This window comes from Vicia villosa, linkage group LG1 (genome assembly GCF_029867415.1).
Source record: "Vicia villosa cultivar HV-30 ecotype Madison, WI linkage group LG1, Vvil1.0, whole genome shotgun sequence".
Lineage (NCBI taxonomy): Eukaryota > Viridiplantae > Streptophyta > Magnoliopsida > Fabales > Fabaceae > Vicia > Vicia villosa.
Window position 1 is genome coordinate 96,660,795 of NC_081180.1, and position 22,842 is coordinate 96,683,636.

At 34.3% G+C, this 22,842-nt stretch overlaps 1 protein-coding gene across 1 annotated transcript; it reads right to left on the minus strand.

Annotated features, from left to right (window-relative positions):
• Positions 1–21,268: 21,268 nt before the first annotated feature.
• Positions 21,269–21,820, minus strand: LOC131649750 (zinc finger BED domain-containing protein RICESLEEPER 2-like). The gene has a single exon (XM_058919510.1). It carries the CDS (start codon positions 21,818–21,820, stop codon positions 21,269–21,271), a length of 552 nt encoding a protein of 183 aa, XP_058775493.1.
• Positions 21,821–22,842: the final 1,022 nt, after the last annotated feature.

The window sequence follows — 22,842 nt, forward strand, 5'->3', positions numbered from 1 at the left end:
ATGTTAATAGGACTACGTGGTCCTCTCCTTGAGGAGGGAAGGAGGCATAACTTTAATAGCTTCAACTACTATAATGGAGGGTTGTCTTTGTATGGAAAATCGAGTAGTTTTAGATGCTACCATTGTCTATGAATCCGATGAGGGATATCTTGTAGGTTGAAGAAGATGAAGAAGCTTCAAGGAAAAAAATTAAATCTCTAGATCTGAACCTTATAGAATATGAGATATGAATCTCCTTACTGGAGGAGATATGAACGTTGAAATATGCAAAACTCAAAATCTAATTACCAGTCAGCACTATTGTTCAATTGAGGAATCATAATTGTTTAGTGAATGGTGAAGTGGAACCTTGGCACGGTGGAGTAGGCTTCCGGTACTGCGGAGAGAGGATGATCCACAAGGTTAGTACTCCAACACCTAAGTTGGTGAGAGAATTAAAAGTGATATGAGAACGAGAGTGGATTCAAATACTTGAGAATATGTCACCTCCTCTCTTCTACAGTAGAAGTTGTTTAAACCAAAAGCGGGAGTGCGGGTGGATCACGATCAATTGTCCGACTGATCTAGATGATTTCTAATTCTTTTGAGATGGAGTTATGTGCTTTAGACGGCAATAGAGGAACACATGTTCCTCGTATTCTCTTCCTTGCTCCTCCACCGGGCATTTTGTCCTAGGCCTTGTGAGCTGCCCAAAACAAGTTTAATATTTTTAAACAATTATTCTAAAACTATCCTAAATTACAAAACATAACCAAGAATAAATAGAAAACTTACAAAATGTGGATTAAACAAGAAGATGAAATGAATATGAGCATTCACCACTTTCATGAAAAACATACGATCGAAATACAATTTCCACAAGAGATTTCAAAATCTCTTTGTTAAGATTCACCATTGTTCAACCAAGAACCATGGGAGAGTATTTTTTATACCACACACAAGTATGAAACTTACAAAATCTATTATGATCAAAAGAAGTTACAATAGTGTGTAAAATCATATTTATTTGTGTGGAAGTTGAATGCTAACCACATTTCCTATATTAAACTTGTGATTCAATTTAAAGCAATTCTTTTCTTTAATGAGATTTTAGATTAGCTCACATTTATGATTTTGGTTTACAAAGCATATCTAAATAATCTTCGTTCATTAATTATGAAAATAAGACGCCTCCTTAAGTTTCATGTAATTTTGAAAAATGGAGAAAATTTCTTTTTCCATATGGTGTATAAATAGAGAAAATTTCTTAAATATATCTAACAGTGATTCCTATCTAAAATCTCAACCCACATAATTCCCAATATTACTTAGTATGCAGTCCAAACATAAAATCAAGTACTCATAAATTTAACCTGATTGTTGGATTAGTTCCATGCCCACCAATTTAAGTAGAAGAATAACTCGTATACTCATCTACTGGCTAACAAAGACATCTCACATGCCCTACATTGAATCACTATGATAAAAAAGATCATTGTGACAATTACCTAGTTAACTCACATGCCCTACAATAGGATCAAGGGATAACACCATATCCACGATACTTAATCATTAGGATAAGGTCCATATCCTCTGATGAATAATTTATTACCCATCATCTGGAAATATCGTGAAAGTGAGAAAAACACAAGAAAATGGGTTGAATTGTGTTGCCTTTTTCTCTTATTAAATATCTTGACAGATTCTGAATGCAAGATCACAATCTGAATCAGAGTTTGATGAGTGACAATGGATAAAAACTGTTAAGAGATAGAGCAGAGTGAAAAAAAGACACAATCAATTATTCTGGTTCTTTCCACCACTTAAGAGTAGTCCAACCCTCTTGCACTTCCAAGGGAATTCCACTATAACCAAATCTGATTACAAATGCTCAAGCATACAAGCTTTTTCTTTATTCAGGTTTTGTTTATCGCTTTATTTTATCGTTATTATTAAGTATGTTTTCATCCGTAAGAATTACTTTGATTGAATTCTCCCTCACCTTGAGTGAGTAGTTCCCTAGGGACTAAGGGTCATGAACACTATCATTGACTATCTCTGCGAATCAACTTAAGTCAATTACGAGAATATCACCCCTTTTATTTTAAATACTAAGTTTTTGATTCAAACATCGCCACAAAAGTATGAGTGTTTTAGGCGTTTATTTTGATCTGATAGGATAAGTATAAATGTCGGAAAGAAGGTTTTTGACTGTTAAGTCCGAGTCGAAAAAGTGATCAGATGAGATTGAGAAAGATTCCGTTTTTAATAGTCGTGTAAAAATAATGATCGTTGAAAAACACTTTTGCATGAGCGAAAGCCGACGAGCGTTTCGTTTGTCAGAGATAGGACAATACGCTGGCGAAAGTAGGTATTGTCCATAATAATTTACTTTTCTATAAATTGTGTCGAAGTTGTCACAATAGAAGTGCTTAAGTCGTGCGGAGACATCTAAGATAGAAGTCATGACCCTAAAGTCCTGTTTGGTTAATTATAATTTCAATTAAACTATTTTTCCAAAAGTGATGTTCAAATAAGTTATTTTAACTTAAGTGCTTTTTCACTACCGATAGAATGAAATTCGGTACTTAACCATTGGACCTTGTGGTTCGATATCTTTTTACTACTCTGACATTTTTCGTACGCTTGCGGCATGTCAATGTTGTCCACCATGGACAACTTGCAGTTACTCAGGAGTAGCCTTGTTGAAGTAAGTGGAAGATAGCTCTTGGATTGACTTCCATTAGTTTTTTGTTTTATTAGTATGGTCTTTCTATGATCATGTAACATCCGGATGAAAATATTTGCTTTAGTTTGTTTTGTTTTGTTGAAGCTACTATTTATATTTTGTTGAGATCTCAAAGTTGTTGTGAGTTGAATAATACAAATTCTTTTGTCATGTTAGAAATGTTGAAGTTTATGAGACTAAATGTCATGAGTTGTAATATTGTGTTTATTTGATTTAATAATGATTCCACTGCGATGATACCCTAAGTGAAGGTGAGCATGCTATGATATGTGGTAAATTATTATGTTTTAACCCGTGTTACGGAGCATGCTATGTTTTGATTATGGGTGACACCCTGAATTAGGGGTGGAAAACGGGCATGCCCGCCCCATTTAGGCCTGCCTCGTGAAAGCCTGCAAAAAACGGGGCGGGGCGGTCAAAGTAGTAGACGCGGGCTCATTTACTAGGACCGCCCCGTTTAATGGCGGACATGCGGGCATGCCCACTACTCTCTTTAAAAAAACTATTTTTCCACTCATGCTATAAATTAAAAACATATATCATTAATAAAAAAATGTTGTTAAAAATGAAAACACACTTGTAATATCCTACAGTCAAATCCAATAATTAAATTCAACATACTTAAGTAGTTCAAAATAAGTAGTTCAACAAGCATTACATAAAAAAAACATGAGTAGTTAAATATGCATTACATCAAAATAAACATAATTAGTTCAACAAGCATTACATCAAAACAAACATAAGTAGTTCAACATAAGTTCACTAATCAATCTTCATCTACATCATGAACACAATGATGCTCTAGTTGTAATACTTTTTGCCAAGCTTCCATCATCATTATCTTCATCATCACCCACTACAGCTTTAAAACAATTTAAGTGTAAGCAATTAATATAACAAAATATCGGAGAAAAAAACCACAAAGTATTGAGAGAAACTTCGATATTTGATTATTTACCAAAACTATTAAAATCGTGAAGCCAATTGCGAGTACAAATCAATGATTCTATATTCTTCGACAACAAGCGACTTCTATATTTGTTTAGAATGATTTAACCAATACTGAAAGCAAATTCGGATGCAACAGTAGTAATAGGGATGCCTAACAAAACACGAGCCATTAAAGATAACTCTATAAATCTATTCCAATTCTCCTTCCACCATTGAAGAACATTCAAGTCATCAAAATTTTGATAACTTAAATCCACACTTGCCTCCTCCAAATAAATATCAAGTTGAGACTTTCCGGTCTCTGTTGCAATTTATTGTTTGTGTACTTTCAAATCCTATTATAACACATTATGTGGTTAGTTAACATTTTATATATTTGACAATATGTAACTATTTAAAATAATCAAATTTAGATAGCATTTTAACAACATGTAGAATAATACAACAACTTATAACAGTTGCAGAATTTGCAACATATAACAGCAGCAGAATTAGAGTATAATACAATAGCCTATAATAGCTGCAGAATTAGAACATAATACATCAACCTATAACAGCTGCAAAATTTGAACATATAACAGCATTTTAACATATAACAACATTATGTTTTTCTTAATTCATTTTCACCAATAGTTTCATTCTCCAAATCAACCAGATTCACATTCACTTCATCTACAATTTCATTACCAACAGTTTGTGAATCCATTTCAAGTTTTCACCTACATTTTCAAATAAAAACAATTTTAAATATATTCAATTATTGTTCAAATAAAAGCAACTTTAAATATAAACAAAATATAGTTAGTTATATCATTGGAGCAATCTATATATAAGGTTTGTCATTAATGAGGATCCAAAATATAAACATTTTCTGTTATTGAAGATTTTGAAGAAATGGAGTTAGTTGTCTATTAATACAGTAGTACCTTATTAATTTTTCTTACCTTATCACAACTTTGATACAACATGCATATAATAAAGCTAGCTTCAAATATAATTTATGAAATCAGCAATTAGTTAATATCGGTAGACAATTGAGTTTTCCATCATGTGTATTGATGGATGCATAGCAAGGATAAAAATCTCTATTCCCAACTGTGCCTGGTGGAACACAGTTGCATATTCTACAACAATCATTGCATTATGACTAACGATAATCTAAGGCTTTCTTAAATCATACTCTTTTTCTTTGAAACTACTCAACCATTTCACTTTAGACAAAGAACAAATATTTATGACTCCATTAGTGGAACAACCCTTCGGTTTTATTAAAGGTTGCAACCAGCATCATTTGGCTCAATGAAGCATCGTATATTTGGAAGAAAAGCCTCTAAAACACTACTAATTTTACAAAGTTAAAAAATCCTCTAAAACAATTTGGCTAGAACAACAACAATATGAGGTTTTAAAAACTCAGATAAAAAATAGCTAGAACAACAACAATATCAGGTTTTGAAAACTCAGAAACTCAAATCAAAAACTCAGATTTTGAAACTTACTATAGAGAAGAAGTGAAACAGATTTTAAAACTCAAATTAAAAACTTAGATTATATGTTAGCTAGAACAATAACAACATTGAAAGCAACAACAAATTCTTTCATTGAAAGAGACAGGTTTCGAAACTTACCGAAAGCACTGCAGATGAGTGAGAAGAAGCGAGAATCGTCGGACAAATGAATATTCCCAGAAGGAAGCCACCGCGGATGCACTGCAGATGAATAAGAAAATATCGTGTTTCTTGTCTTTTAGATAGCAGAGAGAAAAATGAGTGTTGTAGTTTGTCTTTAACCTAATTCCATTTAATAATGGGTTTTTTTTTTGTATGGGCTATAACATAAAATCTGTTTTTTTTCAGCATGTCCATTATAAAATTAATTTTATTTGTTATTTATACCCGCAAGCTGCCCATGATCGCACCATGTCCGCCCGTTTTTTTGCGGTGCGGGCGAGCATACTTAACTATGCGGGTTAAAAATTCAAGCTCGGTTCGCAAAAAATGACGGGTAAAACGGGCTTTTCCCGCAGGGCGGGGCCGTTTTGCCATCCCTACCATGAATGATTTCATTTTGTTTACTTAAATTCCATAATAAATTGTATACGGCGTTTAGGGTGTTACATTTCAAGTTCTGATAATCAGAATCTGTCTCTAAGAGCTTCTCTTTCAATGTTCAGTGCAGTTCCAGAACTGACTTTCAATCGGTATATTGATCTTTCTACCTGTTGTTGCGGTAAAGCAACAAGCAAAAGTAAGTATTTTTGTTTTTACCGTCTCCACAAGGATTAGTGTGAGGGAAAGAATGTTGTCCAACAATCCCCATGTTTCTGAGCTTATGGTGCAAAAGTTGTTTACATGCATATAGTACAATAAAAACGGAAAAGTAAAGTATAGGAGAGAAGATAGCTTTTTCGGGATTGAACTCATTCGCCCATAGAATAAGCATTCTACCAATCAGTTTCACGCAATCTAAAAATTCATCAATATCATCATGTATCCCTCACATCAGTGCTCACGTCTGCAGCATCTATGAGAGTTCTACCGCGTTGTCTCATAGGTGATGTCTCATGAGACTAAACAACACTGAGCATTAAGAACCAATTCTCTTATGAATGCTAAATCTAAAGCTATGTCTAGCATTTAGAATCTAACAGGGGTAATGATATCCTCAATATTAAATCACGCAAAGATTACAAATAACACCATGATTAATAAAAATCTATAACGATATGAATTCTCCTAATATAAGCATGTGAACAAAGTTAATCATTTCTATAATCACGTATCACTCGTCAACAATGTCTATGTCTAGATCAGGGTTGCGGGATTATACATGTTGTTTAACATATGATTTCTCAATAAATCAAACATCAAGCAACATGAAAATATGATACAAAGTAATATCAACACTCAAATCTATTTCTAAAGTTTGGTTATCAATAAATGACAAATCTGAAATCAATAGTTTGAAATATATCTCTCAACACAAATCAAACATATTATGAAAAAAGATTAACATCTATATTGAATCAAAACAAAGTTCACAATACAGAGTTTAAAAGACATACATACAACAATGGTGAAATCACCTAAATCCTAATAAGAAAAGATATCATACAAAAAGTTGATGTCTCAACGATTGAAGCTAGTCCAACTTCCAATCTTCAAGTTTCAATCTCCCTTGTTGATTTCAAAACATCTAACACTCTAAAATTGGTTCCCCACCCTATAATATGGTGGAAACCCTAAAAATGGTGAAACCCCTCTCTCAACATTAGGTCACCCTAAAAAACTAATGTGAAATGGTATTTATAGTGTTTCAAAGTTGTAGACATCGCTTAGCCCACTTTGTGGGCACTTAGTACGCTCTGTGCTGTCTTGAGAAAAAAATCAACTCTTATTTTCACCATAACTTGAGAACCGTAACTCCGATTTACGCACAGTCAGAAGCGCTGGAAAGCTTATTCATTTCTCTATATTACAATTACTAAATATCATTGCTTAAATACCTACAAAAGTGAGATAAAAAACAATCAAACTCGATAATGTTCACATGATAATTAAACTATACACAATATTTACATGATAACAAAATATGTACATATTTACATACAAGTTGAGGGTTATTTACTATACTCCAACAAAATAAGTCGATAAGTGCCCGAAAACTATATGCAAATATAACTACAATTTGGTCCTTATCAAACTCTCCCCAACTTAGAACTTTGTTTATCCTCAAACAAAAGTCACTCCAACCTAAAGAAACAGAAGCAACCACCAAAAAATCATGAACCAAGTTTTAAAAATGAAAACAAATACATGGTTTAAAATAAAAAATACAAACAAAGTAATGATTACCACTATACTACAACAAAAACAACAACAATAACATGAAAATGAAACATATTCTAAGTGCAAAAGTCATGTCAAACATTCTAAGACAATAAATGTTCAAAATTGAATCACACCTAGTAAAAACTTCATTAAAGGATGAAAGACATACAAACATGAGGGACTTGACTCTCACCCAACAATCTTGCAAACAAAAGATTAAATTATAAATTCATCCTAAAAACTTGTATTGAAAACATAAAAGCAAGAATCATAAAGCCTTTCAAGGGTTGTAGCGTGTAGAGCTGTCAATATGGGCTACCCGGCCATTTAGGGTCGGCCCATGCGGGCCTCGGGCTTTTCAGGGCCGGGCCCAAAATACCCATATTTAAATGGGCTCTTGCTTTCCTACCCAGGCCCAGCCCTGTCTGGGCTGCGGGCTACCCGGCCCAAAACGGGCCCATTTTTTTTAAAAAAAAAATATTTTTCATTTTGTAAGTAACCATGCAATGCAATGTAACAATTAAAATATAAAACAACACATTGACTTAATTCAAACATTATCCAAAATACATCACAAATTATCCAAAAGTAATGATTACCACTATACTACAACAACAACAACAATAACATGAAAATGAAACAAATTCTAAGTGCAAAAGTCATGTCAAACATTCTAAGACAATAAATGTTCAAAATTGAATCACACCTAGCAAAAACTTCATTAAAGGATGAATCATAAGGCCTTTCAAGGGTTGTAGCGTGTAGAGTTGTCAATATGGGCTACCCGGCCCGTTTAGGACCGGCCCATGCGGGCCTCGGGATTTTCAGGGCCGGGCCCAAAATACCCATATTTAAATGGGCTCTTGTTTTCCTACCCAGGCCCAGCCCTGTCTGGGTTGCGCGCTACTCGGCCCTAAACGGGCCCATTTTTTTTAAAAAAAAATCTTTTTCATTTTGTAAGTAACCATGCAATGCAATGTAACAATTAAAATATAAAACAACACATTGACTTAATTCAAACATTATCCAAAATACATCACAAATTATCCAATGTATGTAACACACAAAATTAAATAACTTGTTCCAACAAGTTTTAAGTTACAAATATTCAAGATAACAAAATATTCATGATAACCCAAAATAACTTTGTTCAAATTTTGACTCGACTCGCAATGTCGCTTGAGCTTTCTTCGACGGCATTTGAATGTTCAAATGTGTTGGATGCTTGTCCACTTCCAAATCCAACATCTTGATTAGCATTAATGTCGTTATCAAATTCTACAAAACAATAAAAAAATTTGTTAAAACAAAAAGAATTCATTAATTGTTGATTAGTTGTATAAGCAGTACTACTTGTAAAACAAAAAGAATTCGTTAATGTCATGGCTGTCTCTTTCATTAATTTTTGGTTAGTTGTATAAACAGTACTAGTTTTACATTACATATTTGTATAAACATGTCTCTTTCAAATATTAATTTCTAACAATCTCTCAAATATTAACTTCTATCATGGCTATCTCTTTCAAATATTAATTTCTAAAAATCTTAAATATTAATTTATAACATATGTTAATTAGTGTATTTAGTATAGAGACAAATTATTCAATATAGAGGCAAGGTTAACAAGTTTATTTTCAAAACTATGTAACCAACTTCGTGTGCACATGAGAGCTTGAACGGATTCCTCTTTCATTGAACTTCTATACTTGTTTAAAACTCGAGAGCCAATACTAAAAGTAGATTCGGAAGCCACTGTAGTTATTGGAATGCTCAATATATCACAAGTCATTCTTGCAAGATTAGGACATCTACAACTCTTTTCTCTCCAATAAGCTAAGATATCAAAACCAACCGATGGAAGCAACCTTTGTTCATCTAAATAAGCATCAAGTTCAGATTTTCCAGTATTGTTACTTGCTTGACTCTCATGCTCTTCAAATTCCTACAAATTAAACATATGAAATTGATAAAATTTAAATTATAAAATTAACCCAATCAAAAGAAATAACAATAATAGTTTACACTTACTTCACAAATATATAACGAGGATGCCAAAGAATCCTTTACTCCTCCAAAACTAGGTAGAACTTGTGAAAAGTTAGGATTAGAAGAATTTCCGTGTTTGACATATTCCGCATAAAGCTCATACAACTCACCCTTAATCTTTTTGCACTTGACTTCACTAGTGTTCTCATCAATTTTTGTATATGAAAAATTCAAAAAGTTGATTTTTTTTGTTGGATCAAGAATAGCACCAAAAGCCAAGATAATATTATACTCACTCCAATACTTGTCAAACTTTTCCCTCATCTTTTAAGCCATGTGTCATACCCCAAAATTTGCCCACACTTTTCAAAAATTCGAAATTATTTTCAAAAATTGAATTTTTATAAAATGTTGGGTTCATTTACAGTGATATCCTGAATTTTATAAATATTCGATTTGAAGTCTATTTTAAAATATAATGATTTACTCTTAAATTATTTATATTTTAAAAAATAGCGAAATGCTGGCCGATTCTTCATATACTTTCAATTGGCTTTTTATTTTGAACAAATAATATAGCACAATTGGTAAGGAGGTAAGATATGTAAGTACAAGGTCACGGGTTTGAATCCTGCGCCTAACACTTTTCACTTTTATTTGTTTTTTAACCTTAGTTCTAACTGTATTTTCACTTTTTATTCAAAAAATCACTAAAAATGTTTTTTTTATTAATTAAATTGTATTTTCATTTTTTTATTTTAGTCAATTTTCAAGAGTACCAATTTTTCATTTAAATCATGATTTCATGCTCTTTTTAGTCAAAAATCCAATTTTTCATTTAAATTTTGATTTCATGCTCTCTTTAGTAAAAAAAAATCCAAAATACAAAAATATTTGAATTGATTTTTCTCCCATCTTTATTTTAGGATAGTTTTATGAAATTAATCAAAATAATTACAATTTAAAAATCAAATCAAATTTGGTTTTAAGTTTCAATTATCGTTGGTTAATTGTCATCAATATGTGATTTCATTCTATTTTCAATTTTACTAATTCTCTACATTATAAATAAGACAACAACTTTTCCGACCTCAGAGGCTCAGGCACACAACCATTAACTCTGATACTCTTCCACTCTCACATACAAAATCCAGATATTTCTAAACTTTTTTTGGCACTAACAGATAACCATTCACGTTACCACTTCAACCATGTAACTACTCACATAACCATCACTATCATATTTCTTTAAACCAAGGTCATAATCATCGTTTACAGAAATAACATACACTGATCATCACGAACTTCCAAATTCATAAAACTCCATAAACAAATTGTCATCACTACTCATACAACCAAAATCTTCAATTGATTCACATATATAAATTAACAGTAAAAACCCATAGCATTCTTGTTGTTTGTTTTTATACATTGGTTGCAGGTAAAAGTGAAGGAGCTCAGACCAAATCTACAATCAGACTCCCTCCGATCTCCACTCAACTCCGGCGCCGCTTTTGCAAGCCGATCCACGCGTCCAGATCGCAGTCAGACCACCCACGACATCCGACATCTCCAACCACTCCGCATCGTGGAACTCCATACCGCACTGCAGTAGCGAATCATCGGAACTCCATACCGGACCCCCGGCTGTGCATCACGTCCACACTCTCACCGCCGGTAATAATTGTTTTCTCCTTTGCATTTTGTTCTTGCCTATGTGATTGTGTTGCTGAAACTGGACTTTATGTCGATTGTCGTGAGTGGTTAGTAGCTTAATTTAGGAAATTTAATTTGAGATTTTTGAATAAAAAATTGAATCTTGTTTTTTTAAGAGAAACCTGGGCGTGAGAGGAGGAGAGTATCATTTGCTTTATTGGTTTATGTGTGTAGTTGTTATTGTTTTTTTTTTTTTAATAATAAAAGGCCATATATCATTTGCTTATTGGAGCATGTTATAGTTTTGAAAAGTCAACTAACTCATCTAATTTTTATTATGTGATATTCATAAATAAATAAAGAAGAAAAAAAACGTGGCTGATTCTTGTTTCTCTATTTTCATTCACTTTATTATTTTTATTAGGCCATTATGATTTAATCTTAAATTCATTCATCTATCACACTTCTATCTTTTGTTTTTATCTTAAACAATTTAATCTATTTGTCTAGTTTAGTAACTTGTTTCATTTGCTTTATTAATAATTTAGCCTTCAATTTTATTATATTATATTAGCTATTCTATTTAGTGTATTTAAGACTTTCAATTTTATTGTATTTTTAATTAAATAATTCAGATTCATTTAATTATTAGGTTAGTTCGGGTTTTCAACTGTTAAAACCTTAGCTTATATAAAAATACAAAAAAAATTAGTTTAGTTTCTCATATTAAAAATACAAAAATACGTTAGTGTCTAGAATTGTATTTCTCTTACTAAAAACACAAAAAATATAATATTAGTTTCATATTAAAATGCAAAAAATATGTTGTTTAATTTAAATCTTCTTTTAGGATTTTTTTTAAATATGCTTATTTTTAGTTAATCTTGATTAATTGTTAATATTTTGTTATCATCTTTCATGAATCATTTCCTATATCCGTATTAACTTTTGTTTGTTTTTGCGAGGTACTACCATCTTTGATCAATTGGACTATTTTATGAACATTCGCTAATTCTTGCACATTTTATTTTCTATTTGGGGTTTGTAATATTTTTATCCCCATTTGTTGAGTTTGTAATCCCCTCCCCGAGGCCATGTAATAGTTTAGGACTCTTTATCTTTCTGCCCTTTATTTTCCTGCAATATTTATCTGCGTGTGATAGTAAACTAGGGTGTGAAAAGAAATTAATCTCAATCGTAGATCACTAACTAAAAGATTGAATATTCGAATCTAACACACATGATTGATGCACACACTCACCCCTAGGGTACGCCCCTCTTGGTTGCCTTCGATCATATGGTCATGTCCCTCGAATATGGGGGTACTTTAGCAAACGATGACCCTCGTGAAAATATCATCATAAAAAGATCTTAGTCCCTAAACGTCCCTCGGAGTTGCCTACGGTAAAAGATCTTGTCCCTCTGAGCCCCTTCGGAAAATGATGATAGTCCCGCTAAATTGCTAAAGTATCTCTATTTGTTGCTTTCAATGACCATCGATGACCCTTCGATGTCCCTTAAACACGTCCAATATAACAAGGACTACCTACTCCTATATAGTATGGATAGTCCTGGGAACTTTAAAAATTTACAGAAAAAGACCAATTAATTAGGGTAGTTCTCTTAACCTGCCTAGCTCAATAAAAGACATCTTTTCACTACTATTTCGAAAAACTAAGGCTACGCATTTACGCTAAAGTCCTTATGCCCCTTTTCAACTCAAAACAAACAAACATGAGCTAAGCAAGTTAAGAGCCCGTAGATAACTACGGATGAAAAGGGTGCTTGCACCTTCCCTTTTCATAACTTACCCCCCGAGCCCACTTTCTTCTAAAAAAGGTCTTTTTCTGTACTTTTTACCTTTCCTAACATTGGACAAAATAAAAGTCGGTGGCGACTCTTGCTCACCGCAACATTGTTTGCGAAATATTAAAGTCAGTTCTCCCACCGAGTTACAGAACTGGCGACTGTGCTGGGGATTCTTTAAGAGGGGTTTACCTTAGGGCTTAGTTCATTATAAATGTTTTTAATTGTTTGTTTGCTTTACTTTTAAGGGAATTGCTTGGGTTTGTTATTATGTGAAAGGTCCTACACCCGGATCTAGTGTACCTTAAGTATGTGGCATGAGACCAGGGAAACTGTACGACATGTATCGTTATGGTTGAACTGGTGGCTACCGTTAGTGCGACGCTTTGGTTTGTCCTGATGGCCCTTGAATCTGATCGAGGAGACATTTGGCTACCGCGTGGTGTCATGAGCACTAATTCGCCTTTAGAACCTTAGTTGAACTTGACTTTGGCTTATAAAAAGTAGCGAGATGGCTGGCTTCGGATTCCTGACTGAAGTCGGTTGATACTCGATGCTACACTCATTGAGATTGGACTCTAGGGATGTTTTTGGCTGGCCGATTGAGTGCCATGTTGAGATAATGACCACGAGAAAGATCAAGGATATGAGCACCATAGAACCCGGTTACTCTTTTAGGACAGGTTGAACCAACTAAACTTCAGTGGGGAGGGTACTTACCTTTGAACTTCATGCAAGCCTTTAAACCTAAGGCTACTTGTGTGACTTGTTTGTATTCATTATCTAACCGTTTGGTTTCCTTGCAGGATTTGTTTATACACTAACCGTTTGGTTTCCTCGCAGGATTTGTTTATACCCTAACCGCTTGGTTTCCTTGCAGGATTTTTGTGTACGCTAACAACTTGAACTCTTTACTAACTAACCTTTTTCAAGGATCTCAAGTATTTAGGGCGCGCAATTCCAGGTGCCATCCTCAAGAGCCAGATTCCTAACAAGGGGCAAGAGGATTTATTTTCCTCTAGCCATATGTCTTCAGTTTATAGGCACCATACCTATCAAGGGGCAAGAGGATTTATTTTCCTCTAGCCATGTACCTTCAAATTCAGAGGTATCCCGAATCAGAGGCTATGACCCACTGGATATGGTGAGCTTGATTCTTAAAGAAGGACGTCCAAAGATGGAAGTCGAAGATCTTCAACAAAGCTGCAACTACATTTCAATGTTGCAGAATAAATTCCATAAAGATTCTTAGAGAACAAAGTTTCTCATCTTCTTCCGCAAATCCCTAAAGCTGGAAACTTACAACCCATGGCACTTGACCATTCGATTGATGATCGTCAGCCACTTCGAGACAAGGTTCAAAGCCTGATCGACACAAAGGTTATCATCATTTGTACCTGGAAGCCAAATTTGAAGTTCTCCTTCGACTCAATGGATCTTCTGAAGCAATAAGTCCATACGGAGAAAATCTCCTCAACTTTGACAATCTCTACATCATCATGCATGTTTATGCGTAATCTTTCTTGTTCTTGTTCAATACTGTCTATATGCAATACTTGTTTGTTTTTGAACTATAATAACGATGCATTGGATATGTTTGTCTTGAAAAAATTCATTCGCTCTCGCTTTAATATGTTTTTATTTGCTTGTGATACCAAACTCTCAGTGATAAAGCATGATGACTCTGAAGGGAGGATGACGAACGCATAATACCAATAATCTCAAATGGTGTGCTTTCGAGTAAAACCCTGTTGATGATGTACAGGCATTGTTTCAAATTCCCAAACACTGGAGATATAAGGAAGTTAATCCCTTGTCAACCCCTTTGAGCCTTGAAGTAGGAGTTTCTTTTCTATACGAAAAAACCCTCACATTTAACCTAGGGGCAGGGTAGTGTTCGGTTAAACTGATTGAGTGTTCAAAATTCAGCAGGAGCTCGCATCTAAGGATACAACAATGGTTATCCTTCAAAAGGTTGAGGAAAAGTCGAGACCGCAATGGTCATCTCTCGCGCAATAAGAGGTCAAATATAAAGATACAACAACTATCCCTCGTCGACCAAGAAATGAGGCAGTCACAATCTTTCCAACAAATCAAAGACGTCTCAGGATCATACGACTTGCTCAAAAAAATAAAAAGAACGAATTAAAAAAAAGAGAAAAGAAAGCCCGCTAAGTCAATAACTTGAAAACAAATGACTAAGGCAAAAGTTAGGGCATCCCGCTGGACTTCAAACTCAGAATTCAAAAGAATTTGTCCAGGCAAAAGTTAGGGAAACAAAAAAGATCCTCAACAAAAGGGGCAAATTCGTGTGTCTATAAATTCAAGATTGTGTGATCAGACACCAAGAATAAAAGGTAAGTGACTACCATGTCCAAACACCTCATCAACTCCTCAATCGTACGTCTCAAGCTCCTCTTGAAGGATGAATGCTCGCGTCAAGTTAACTGAACTTAGGTTGGAGAACATCACGAAGGGGGTGGGCACCAATAAAAGTTTGAGCCTAAAAATCCTTTTTTTTCTAAAACCATGAACCTGGCCACGTTACAACCCTCAAAAGTCCTAATTGAAGCAGGGTTAATTCGAAAGCATACTGTAACGAGAATACGACAAACCGACTCCCAGGAGTTTTGCTAAACGCTTGGGTTGGTATCACGCCACTTTTCACAAAAATCGATGTTTTGACATCCTTTCAAAAAAAATATTTCAAGACAAACATGAACTTTGCATTAGATTTATATTTCTCATACTAAACATTCTTTGCATATGAACAAGTACTTGACACCAGGAAAACTTCCATCATGAGCTGCAGATGAAAAGTTTAACCCTCTCAAGGGACAAGTTGTCTTCAGAACTCCGTTGAGTTCGAGCATGAACATCTCAAATTATAATCACCCTCAGGGGCACAAAAACGGTTGAAATACCCCATGGACTAAGCGTTCAGATATTCGGGGCAATCAAGCCAAGATTCAAAGGATCTCTCAAAACTGCTGAAATTACCGGGAGCCTTCACCCAAGCACAACTAGAATTACCTCCAACCCTGATCAACCAGAGGCATGATTCCTAAGTTCATGATACAGGGGCATGTTGCTTATGATAGCACGAATATCAGAAAGTCCCCCGATAGATAAAGCTGCAGAGACGTCTCGTACGCCCGACTTAGTCGGTCAAAAGCTTGTATGTACAAGGGGCATGACATATCTCATCAATCTAGGGCAATCAAGTCAAGATTCCGAGAATCTCTCAAAGATGCAAAAAACAATCAGGGGCATGTATCCAAGTAAATCTTAGTCTATTTCCAATCAACATGGGGCATTGTCCTGGGCCAATGATTACGAGGGGCATGACGCCCATAGTGCACATCTCATAAAGTCCTCGCGAGGCGAATCTTTCCGAAGTCCCTACTAACTGGGGCAAATCTATGCAAGTCCAGTTTGACAGCTTGATCAATACTCAGTAGGGTGTCCTAAATCGAATGGTAGTTACTACAATACTGGGGGCAATTTTCAAGACACCCATGTCTCCCCACAGAGTCGGGTTCACAAGATCATATCCCCACAGAGTAATCCTCAAAGAAGATATCTTTGAACATACTCGTCCCAACAAAGACATGGCTCCCCACTAGAGTTTACATCTACAACACCACCGGTTCTCCGACACGTTGCTCTTCTCCAACATGGCTTACTAATATCTTTATCTCCAGTCAGGGTACATCAAGTTACTGGTTATCCCCAAGCAAGAATCATAAATTCCCAGCTGAGCATCTTCAAAACAAGATCAGACATCAAAACCACAAAGGCATAGAGATTTATTTTCTCAATAAAGACAACATAAATCATATTCACATATCATATGGCATAAACATATTCATACATTGCATACATTACCTCATAATGAATTCATCCATAACATACAAGGTTTCTCTTTTATTCTGAGGGACTCATTACATAATACATGCATCATGACATTGCATAACTATACCTATTGCAGGATACAGGCACAGACAAATGAACGAAATCTCCAACTTTCCAAGATCTAATTCAGCTACTACGAATAGTACTGACACGGTCAACGCTCGAAGATCTAATTCATTTACCACGAACGGTAATGACACGATCACTTTCAAAGATCTAATTCAGTTACTACGAACGGTACTGACACGGTCAACGCTCGAAGATCTAATTCATTTACCACGAACGGTAATGACACGATCACTTTCAAAGATCTAATTCAGTTACTACGAACGGTACTGACACGGTCAATGCTCAAAGATCTAATTCATTTACCACGAACGGTAATGACACGATCATTTTCAAAGATCTAATTCAGTTACTACAAACGGTACTGACACGGTCAACTCCCAGAGATCTAATTCTATCATCACGAACGGTGTAGACACGATCACTGACCTTCCCAGTCTAATTCAGCTACTACGAACGGTACTGAAACGACAAGAGAATCTAATTCTATCATCACGAACGATGTAGACACGATTATCTCTCCAAGATCTAATTCGGTTACTACGAACGGTGCTGACACGATCGACCTTCAAAGATCTAATTCTATCATCACGAATGGTGTAGACACGATCATCTTTCAAAGTCTAATTCAGTTACTACGAACGGTGCTGACACGACCAACTCTCCAAAGATCTAATTCATTTACTACGAACAGTAATGACACGATCAACCCTCAAACAACTACTTCTCAAACACCCCAATATATGACCTACTAGATGGCATCTTCAAGCCTATCTCAGACAATTCTCTGTGAACACCTGGATGGCATCTTTAAGCCCATCTCAGACAATTTTCTGTCACCTCTCTGAATGGCATCTTTAAGCCCACCTCCGACAACATTCTGTCAATCCAACTAATGGCATCCTTAAGCCCAATCAAACCATCAATAGCATTATTCCCTGCACCAGCAAGTGCAAATTTTTGGGTATTTTAGTGTTCAATCCTCTTTCACCTTCAGATCCCAAGTGGCGCATACGCCAATCTACATCTTCAGGTTTAAGAAGATTGAACAGGGGCAGCTGTCATACCCCAAAATTTGCCCACACTTTTCAAAAATTCGAAATTATTTTCAAAAATTGAATTTTTATAAAATGTTGGGTTCATTTACAGTGATATCCTGAATTTTATAAATATTCGATTTGAAGTCTATTTTAAAATATAATGATTTACTCTTAAATTATTTATATTTTAAAAAATAGCGAAATGCTGGCCGATTCTTCATATACTTTCAATTGGCTTTTTATTTTGAACAAATAATATAGCACAATTGGTAAGGAGGTAAGATATGTAAGTACAAGGTCACGGGTTTGAATCCTGCGCCTAACACTTTTCACTTTTATTTGTTTTTTAACCTTAGTTCTAACTGTATTTTCACTTTTTATTCAAAAAATCACTAAAAATGTTTTTTTTATTAATTAAATTGTATTTTCATTTTTTTATTTTAGTCAATTTTCAAGAGTACCAATTTTTCATTTAAATCATGATTTCATGCTCTTTTTAGTCAAAAATCCAATTTTTCATTTAAATTTTGATTTCATGCTCTCTTTAGTAAAAAAAAATCCAAAATACAAAAATATTTGAATTGATTTTTCTCCCATCTTTATTTTAGGATAGTTTTATGAAATTAATCAAAATAATTACAATTTAAAAATCAAATCAAATTTGGTTTTAAGTTTCAATTATCGTTGGTTAATTGTCATCAATATGTGATTTCATTCTATTTTCAATTTTACTAATTCTCTACATTATAAATAAGACAACAACTTTTCCGACCTCAGAGGCTCAGGCACACAACCATTAACTCTGATACTCTTCCACTCTCACATACAAAATCCAGATATTTCTAAACTTTTTTTGGCACTAACAGATAACCATTCACGTTACCACTTCAACCATGTAACTACTCACATAACCATCACTATCATATTTCTTTAAACCAAGGTCATAATCATCGTTTACAGAAATAACATACACTGATCATCACGAACTTCCAAATTCATAAAACTCCATAAACAAATTGTCATCACTACTCATACAACCAAAATCTTCAATTGATTCACATATATAAATTAACAGTAAAAACCCATAGCATTCTTGTTGTTTGTTTTTATACATTGGTTGCAGGTAAAAGTGAAGGAGCTCAGACCAAATCTACAATCAGACTCCCTCCGATCTCCACTCAACTCCGGCGCCGCTTTTGCAAGCCGATCCACGCGTCCAGATCGCAGTCAGACCACCCACGACATCCGACATCTCCAACCACTCCGCATCGTGGAACTCCATACCGCACTGCAGTAGCGAATCATCGGAACTCCATACCGGACCCCCGGCTGTGCATCACGTCCACACTCTCACCGCCGGTAATAATTGTTTTCTCCTTTGCATTTTGTTCTTGCCTATGTGATTGTGTTGCTGAAACTGGACTTTATGTCGATTGTCGTGAGTGGTTAGTAGCTTAATTTAGGAAATTTAATTTGAGATTTTTGAATAAAAAATTGAATCTTGTTTTTTTAAGAGAAACCTGGGCGTGAGAGGAGGAGAGTATCATTTGCTTTATTGGTTTATGTGTGTAGTTGTTATTGTTTTTTTTTTTTTAATAATAAAAGGCCATATATCATTTGCTTATTGGAGCATGTTATAGTTTTGAAAAGTCAACTAACTCATCTAATTTTTATTATGTGATATTCATAAATAAATAAAGAAGAAAAAAAACGTGGCTGATTCTTGTTTCTCTATTTTCATTCACTTTATTATTTTTATTAGGCCATTATGATTTAATCTTAAATTCATTCATCTATCACACTTCTATCTTTTGTTTTTATCTTAAACAATTTAATCTATTTGTCTAGTTTAGTAACTTGTTTCATTTGCTTTATTAATAATTTAGCCTTCAATTTTATTATATTATATTAGCTATTCTATTTAGTGTATTTAAGACTTTCAATTTTATTGTATTTTTAATTAAATAATTCAGATTCATTTAATTATTAGGTTAGTTCGGGTTTTCAACTGTTAAAACCTTAGCTTATATAAAAATACAAAAAAAATTAGTTTAGTTTCTCATATTAAAAATACAAAAATACGTTAGTGTCTAGAATTGTATTTCTCTTACTAAAAACACAAAAAATATAATATTAGTTTCATATTAAAATGCAAAAAATATGTTGTTTAATTTAAATCTTCTTTTAGGATTTTTTTTAAATATGCTTATTTTTAGTTAATCTTGATTAATTGTTAATATTTTGTTATCATCTTTCATGAATCATTTCCTATATCCGTATTAACTTTTGTTTGTTTTTGCGAGGTACTACCATCTTTGATCAATTGGACTATTTTATGAACATTCGCTAATTCTTGCACATTTTATTTTCTATTTGGGGTTTGTAATATTTTTATCCCCATTTGTTGAGTTTGTAATCCCCTCCCCGAGGCCATGTAATAGTTTAGGACTCTTTATCTTTCTGCCCTTTATTTTCCTGCAATATTTATCTGCGTGTGATAGTAAACTAGGGTGTGAAAAGAAATTAATCTCAATCGTAGATCACTAACTAAAAGATTGAATATTCGAATCTAACACACATGATTGATGCACACACTCACCCCTAGGGTACGCCCCTCTTGGTTGCCTTCGATCATATGGTCATGTCCCTCGAATATGGGGGTACTTTAGCAAACGATGACCCTCGTGAAAATATCATCATAAAAAGATCTTAGTCCCTAAACGTCCCTCGGAGTTGCCTACGGTAAAAGATCTTGTCCCTCTGAGCCCCTTCGGAAAATGATGATAGTCCCGCTAAATTGCTAAAGTATCTCTATTTGTTGCTTTCAATGACCATCGATGACCCTTCGATGTCCCTTAAACACGTCCAATATAACAAGGACTACCTACTCCTATATAGTATGGATAGTCCTGGGAACTTTAAAAATTTACAGAAAAAGACCAATTAATTAGGGTAGTTCTCTTAACCTGCCTAGCTCAATAAAAGACATCTTTTCACTACTATTTCGAAAAACTAAGGCTACGCATTTACGCTAAAGTCCTTATGCCCCTTTTCAACTCAAAACAAACAAACATGAGCTAAGCAAGTTAAGAGCCCGTAGATAACTACGGATGAAAAGGGTGCTTGCACCTTCCCTTTTCATAACTTACCCCCCGAGCCCACTTTCTTCTAAAAAAGGTCTTTTTCTGTACTTTTTACCTTTCCTAACATTGGACAAAATAAAAGTCGGTGGCGACTCTTGCTCACCGCAACATTGTTTGCGAAATATTAAAGTCAGTTCTCCCACCGAGTTACACCATGTCTTGAATCAAAGAATCTTTACTTATCAAATAGGAATTCAAAAGACACTCAATCTTCCATATTTCCCCAAAGTACAAATTAGAAGTATGATAAGAAGATCCGGAGATCAAGTTAGTGATGTTGTAGAATGGCTTCAAAAGATCACACATTATTTCGGATCTTGCCCACTCTTCACTTGAAGGACAACACTTGAAATTTGAATCTCGCAAACTCAAGCTATTAAAGGCACGACGATAATTGATCACACTCTTGAGCATTATAAAAGTGGAGTTCCATCTAGTAACACCATCGGATCTTAATCCAATTGTAGTATCAATCTCACCAACATTACTAACACGTTCATGAAATTGTAGTGTTCTACTTTCGGTTACCTTTACATAAGCCACACTTTGTCTAATTTTATGCAATGCATCACCAACTACCTTCAATCCATCCTGAACAATGAGATTCAAAATATGCGCACAACAACGAATATGAAAGAACTTTCCCTTAAATAATAAGCTATTTGATAATTCTATGTGTTCTTTCAAGAATCTTTGCATGCTATCATTTGCAGAGGCATTGTCCAAAGTGATGGAAAAAAATTTCTTCTCTATACCCTAATCACTTAACATTTCCAACACCTTCAAGGCTAATTCTCGACCGGTATGAGGAGGTGTCATGTGAGCAAATGCTAAAATCTTATTTTGCAACTTCCAATTCCCATCAATATAATGAGCAGTTAAAGAAATATAACCCTCATTAGTGCATGCAGTCCAACAATTAGAAGTCAAACATACTCTCCCCCTAATTTGAGTCAACTGTAACTTAAGCTTTTGTTTCTCTTCCTCATAACATTTCATAACATCGCGTGAAACAGTATTTCTAGTAACAAAGGTACAATCATCATTCAACCATTTTTGATATTTCCTAAAAATACTATTCTCAACAAAGTTAAAAGGTAGATTGTGGGTAATTATCATTTCAACCAAGATATCACAATTAACCTTAGGATAAAACTTTTTCTTTTTCAATCTTCCTTCGGCATCAAGTATCATATCACCCACATCATGAAATTTTGGAATAAGCCTACAACTGTTAGCATGACGAGTCAAATGAGAAGTTCCATTAGTAGCAGCGCAACTCAAGAATCTTCCACAACCCTTACATTTACATTTCTCTTTACCATCCACAACCCCAACCTTTAAAAAATGTTTCCACACTTCAGACATAAGGGCCTTTTGTTTTTTGGTGGTTTGTTCCGAAGACTCTTCTTCGTTAATCTTAGTGTCATCAAGATCAATTACATTAGACGGAGAAAATAATGGTACAGGTGGAGTTGCCTTAACTTGCCTAGAATTAACCTCACTATCACTATTAATTTCCATGATTATAGTAGACACATACTATAATCCCTACATGTATATCAACACAATAACAACACCAAGCATCAGTTTCAAATCAATACAAAAATATTTCTAACAACTCAGATTAACATTATAACAACAGCAAGATGTACTAAAATAACATAAATTAGTAATGTATATACTATATAGCATAAATTAGTATTGTATCATGTATAAAC

What these genes read in the sequence shown, in the direction of transcription:
- LOC131649750 (XM_058919510.1), bottom strand. Translation starts at nt 21,820, where the DNA reads ATGCAAAGATTCTTGAAAGAACACATAGAATTATCAAATAGCTTATTA.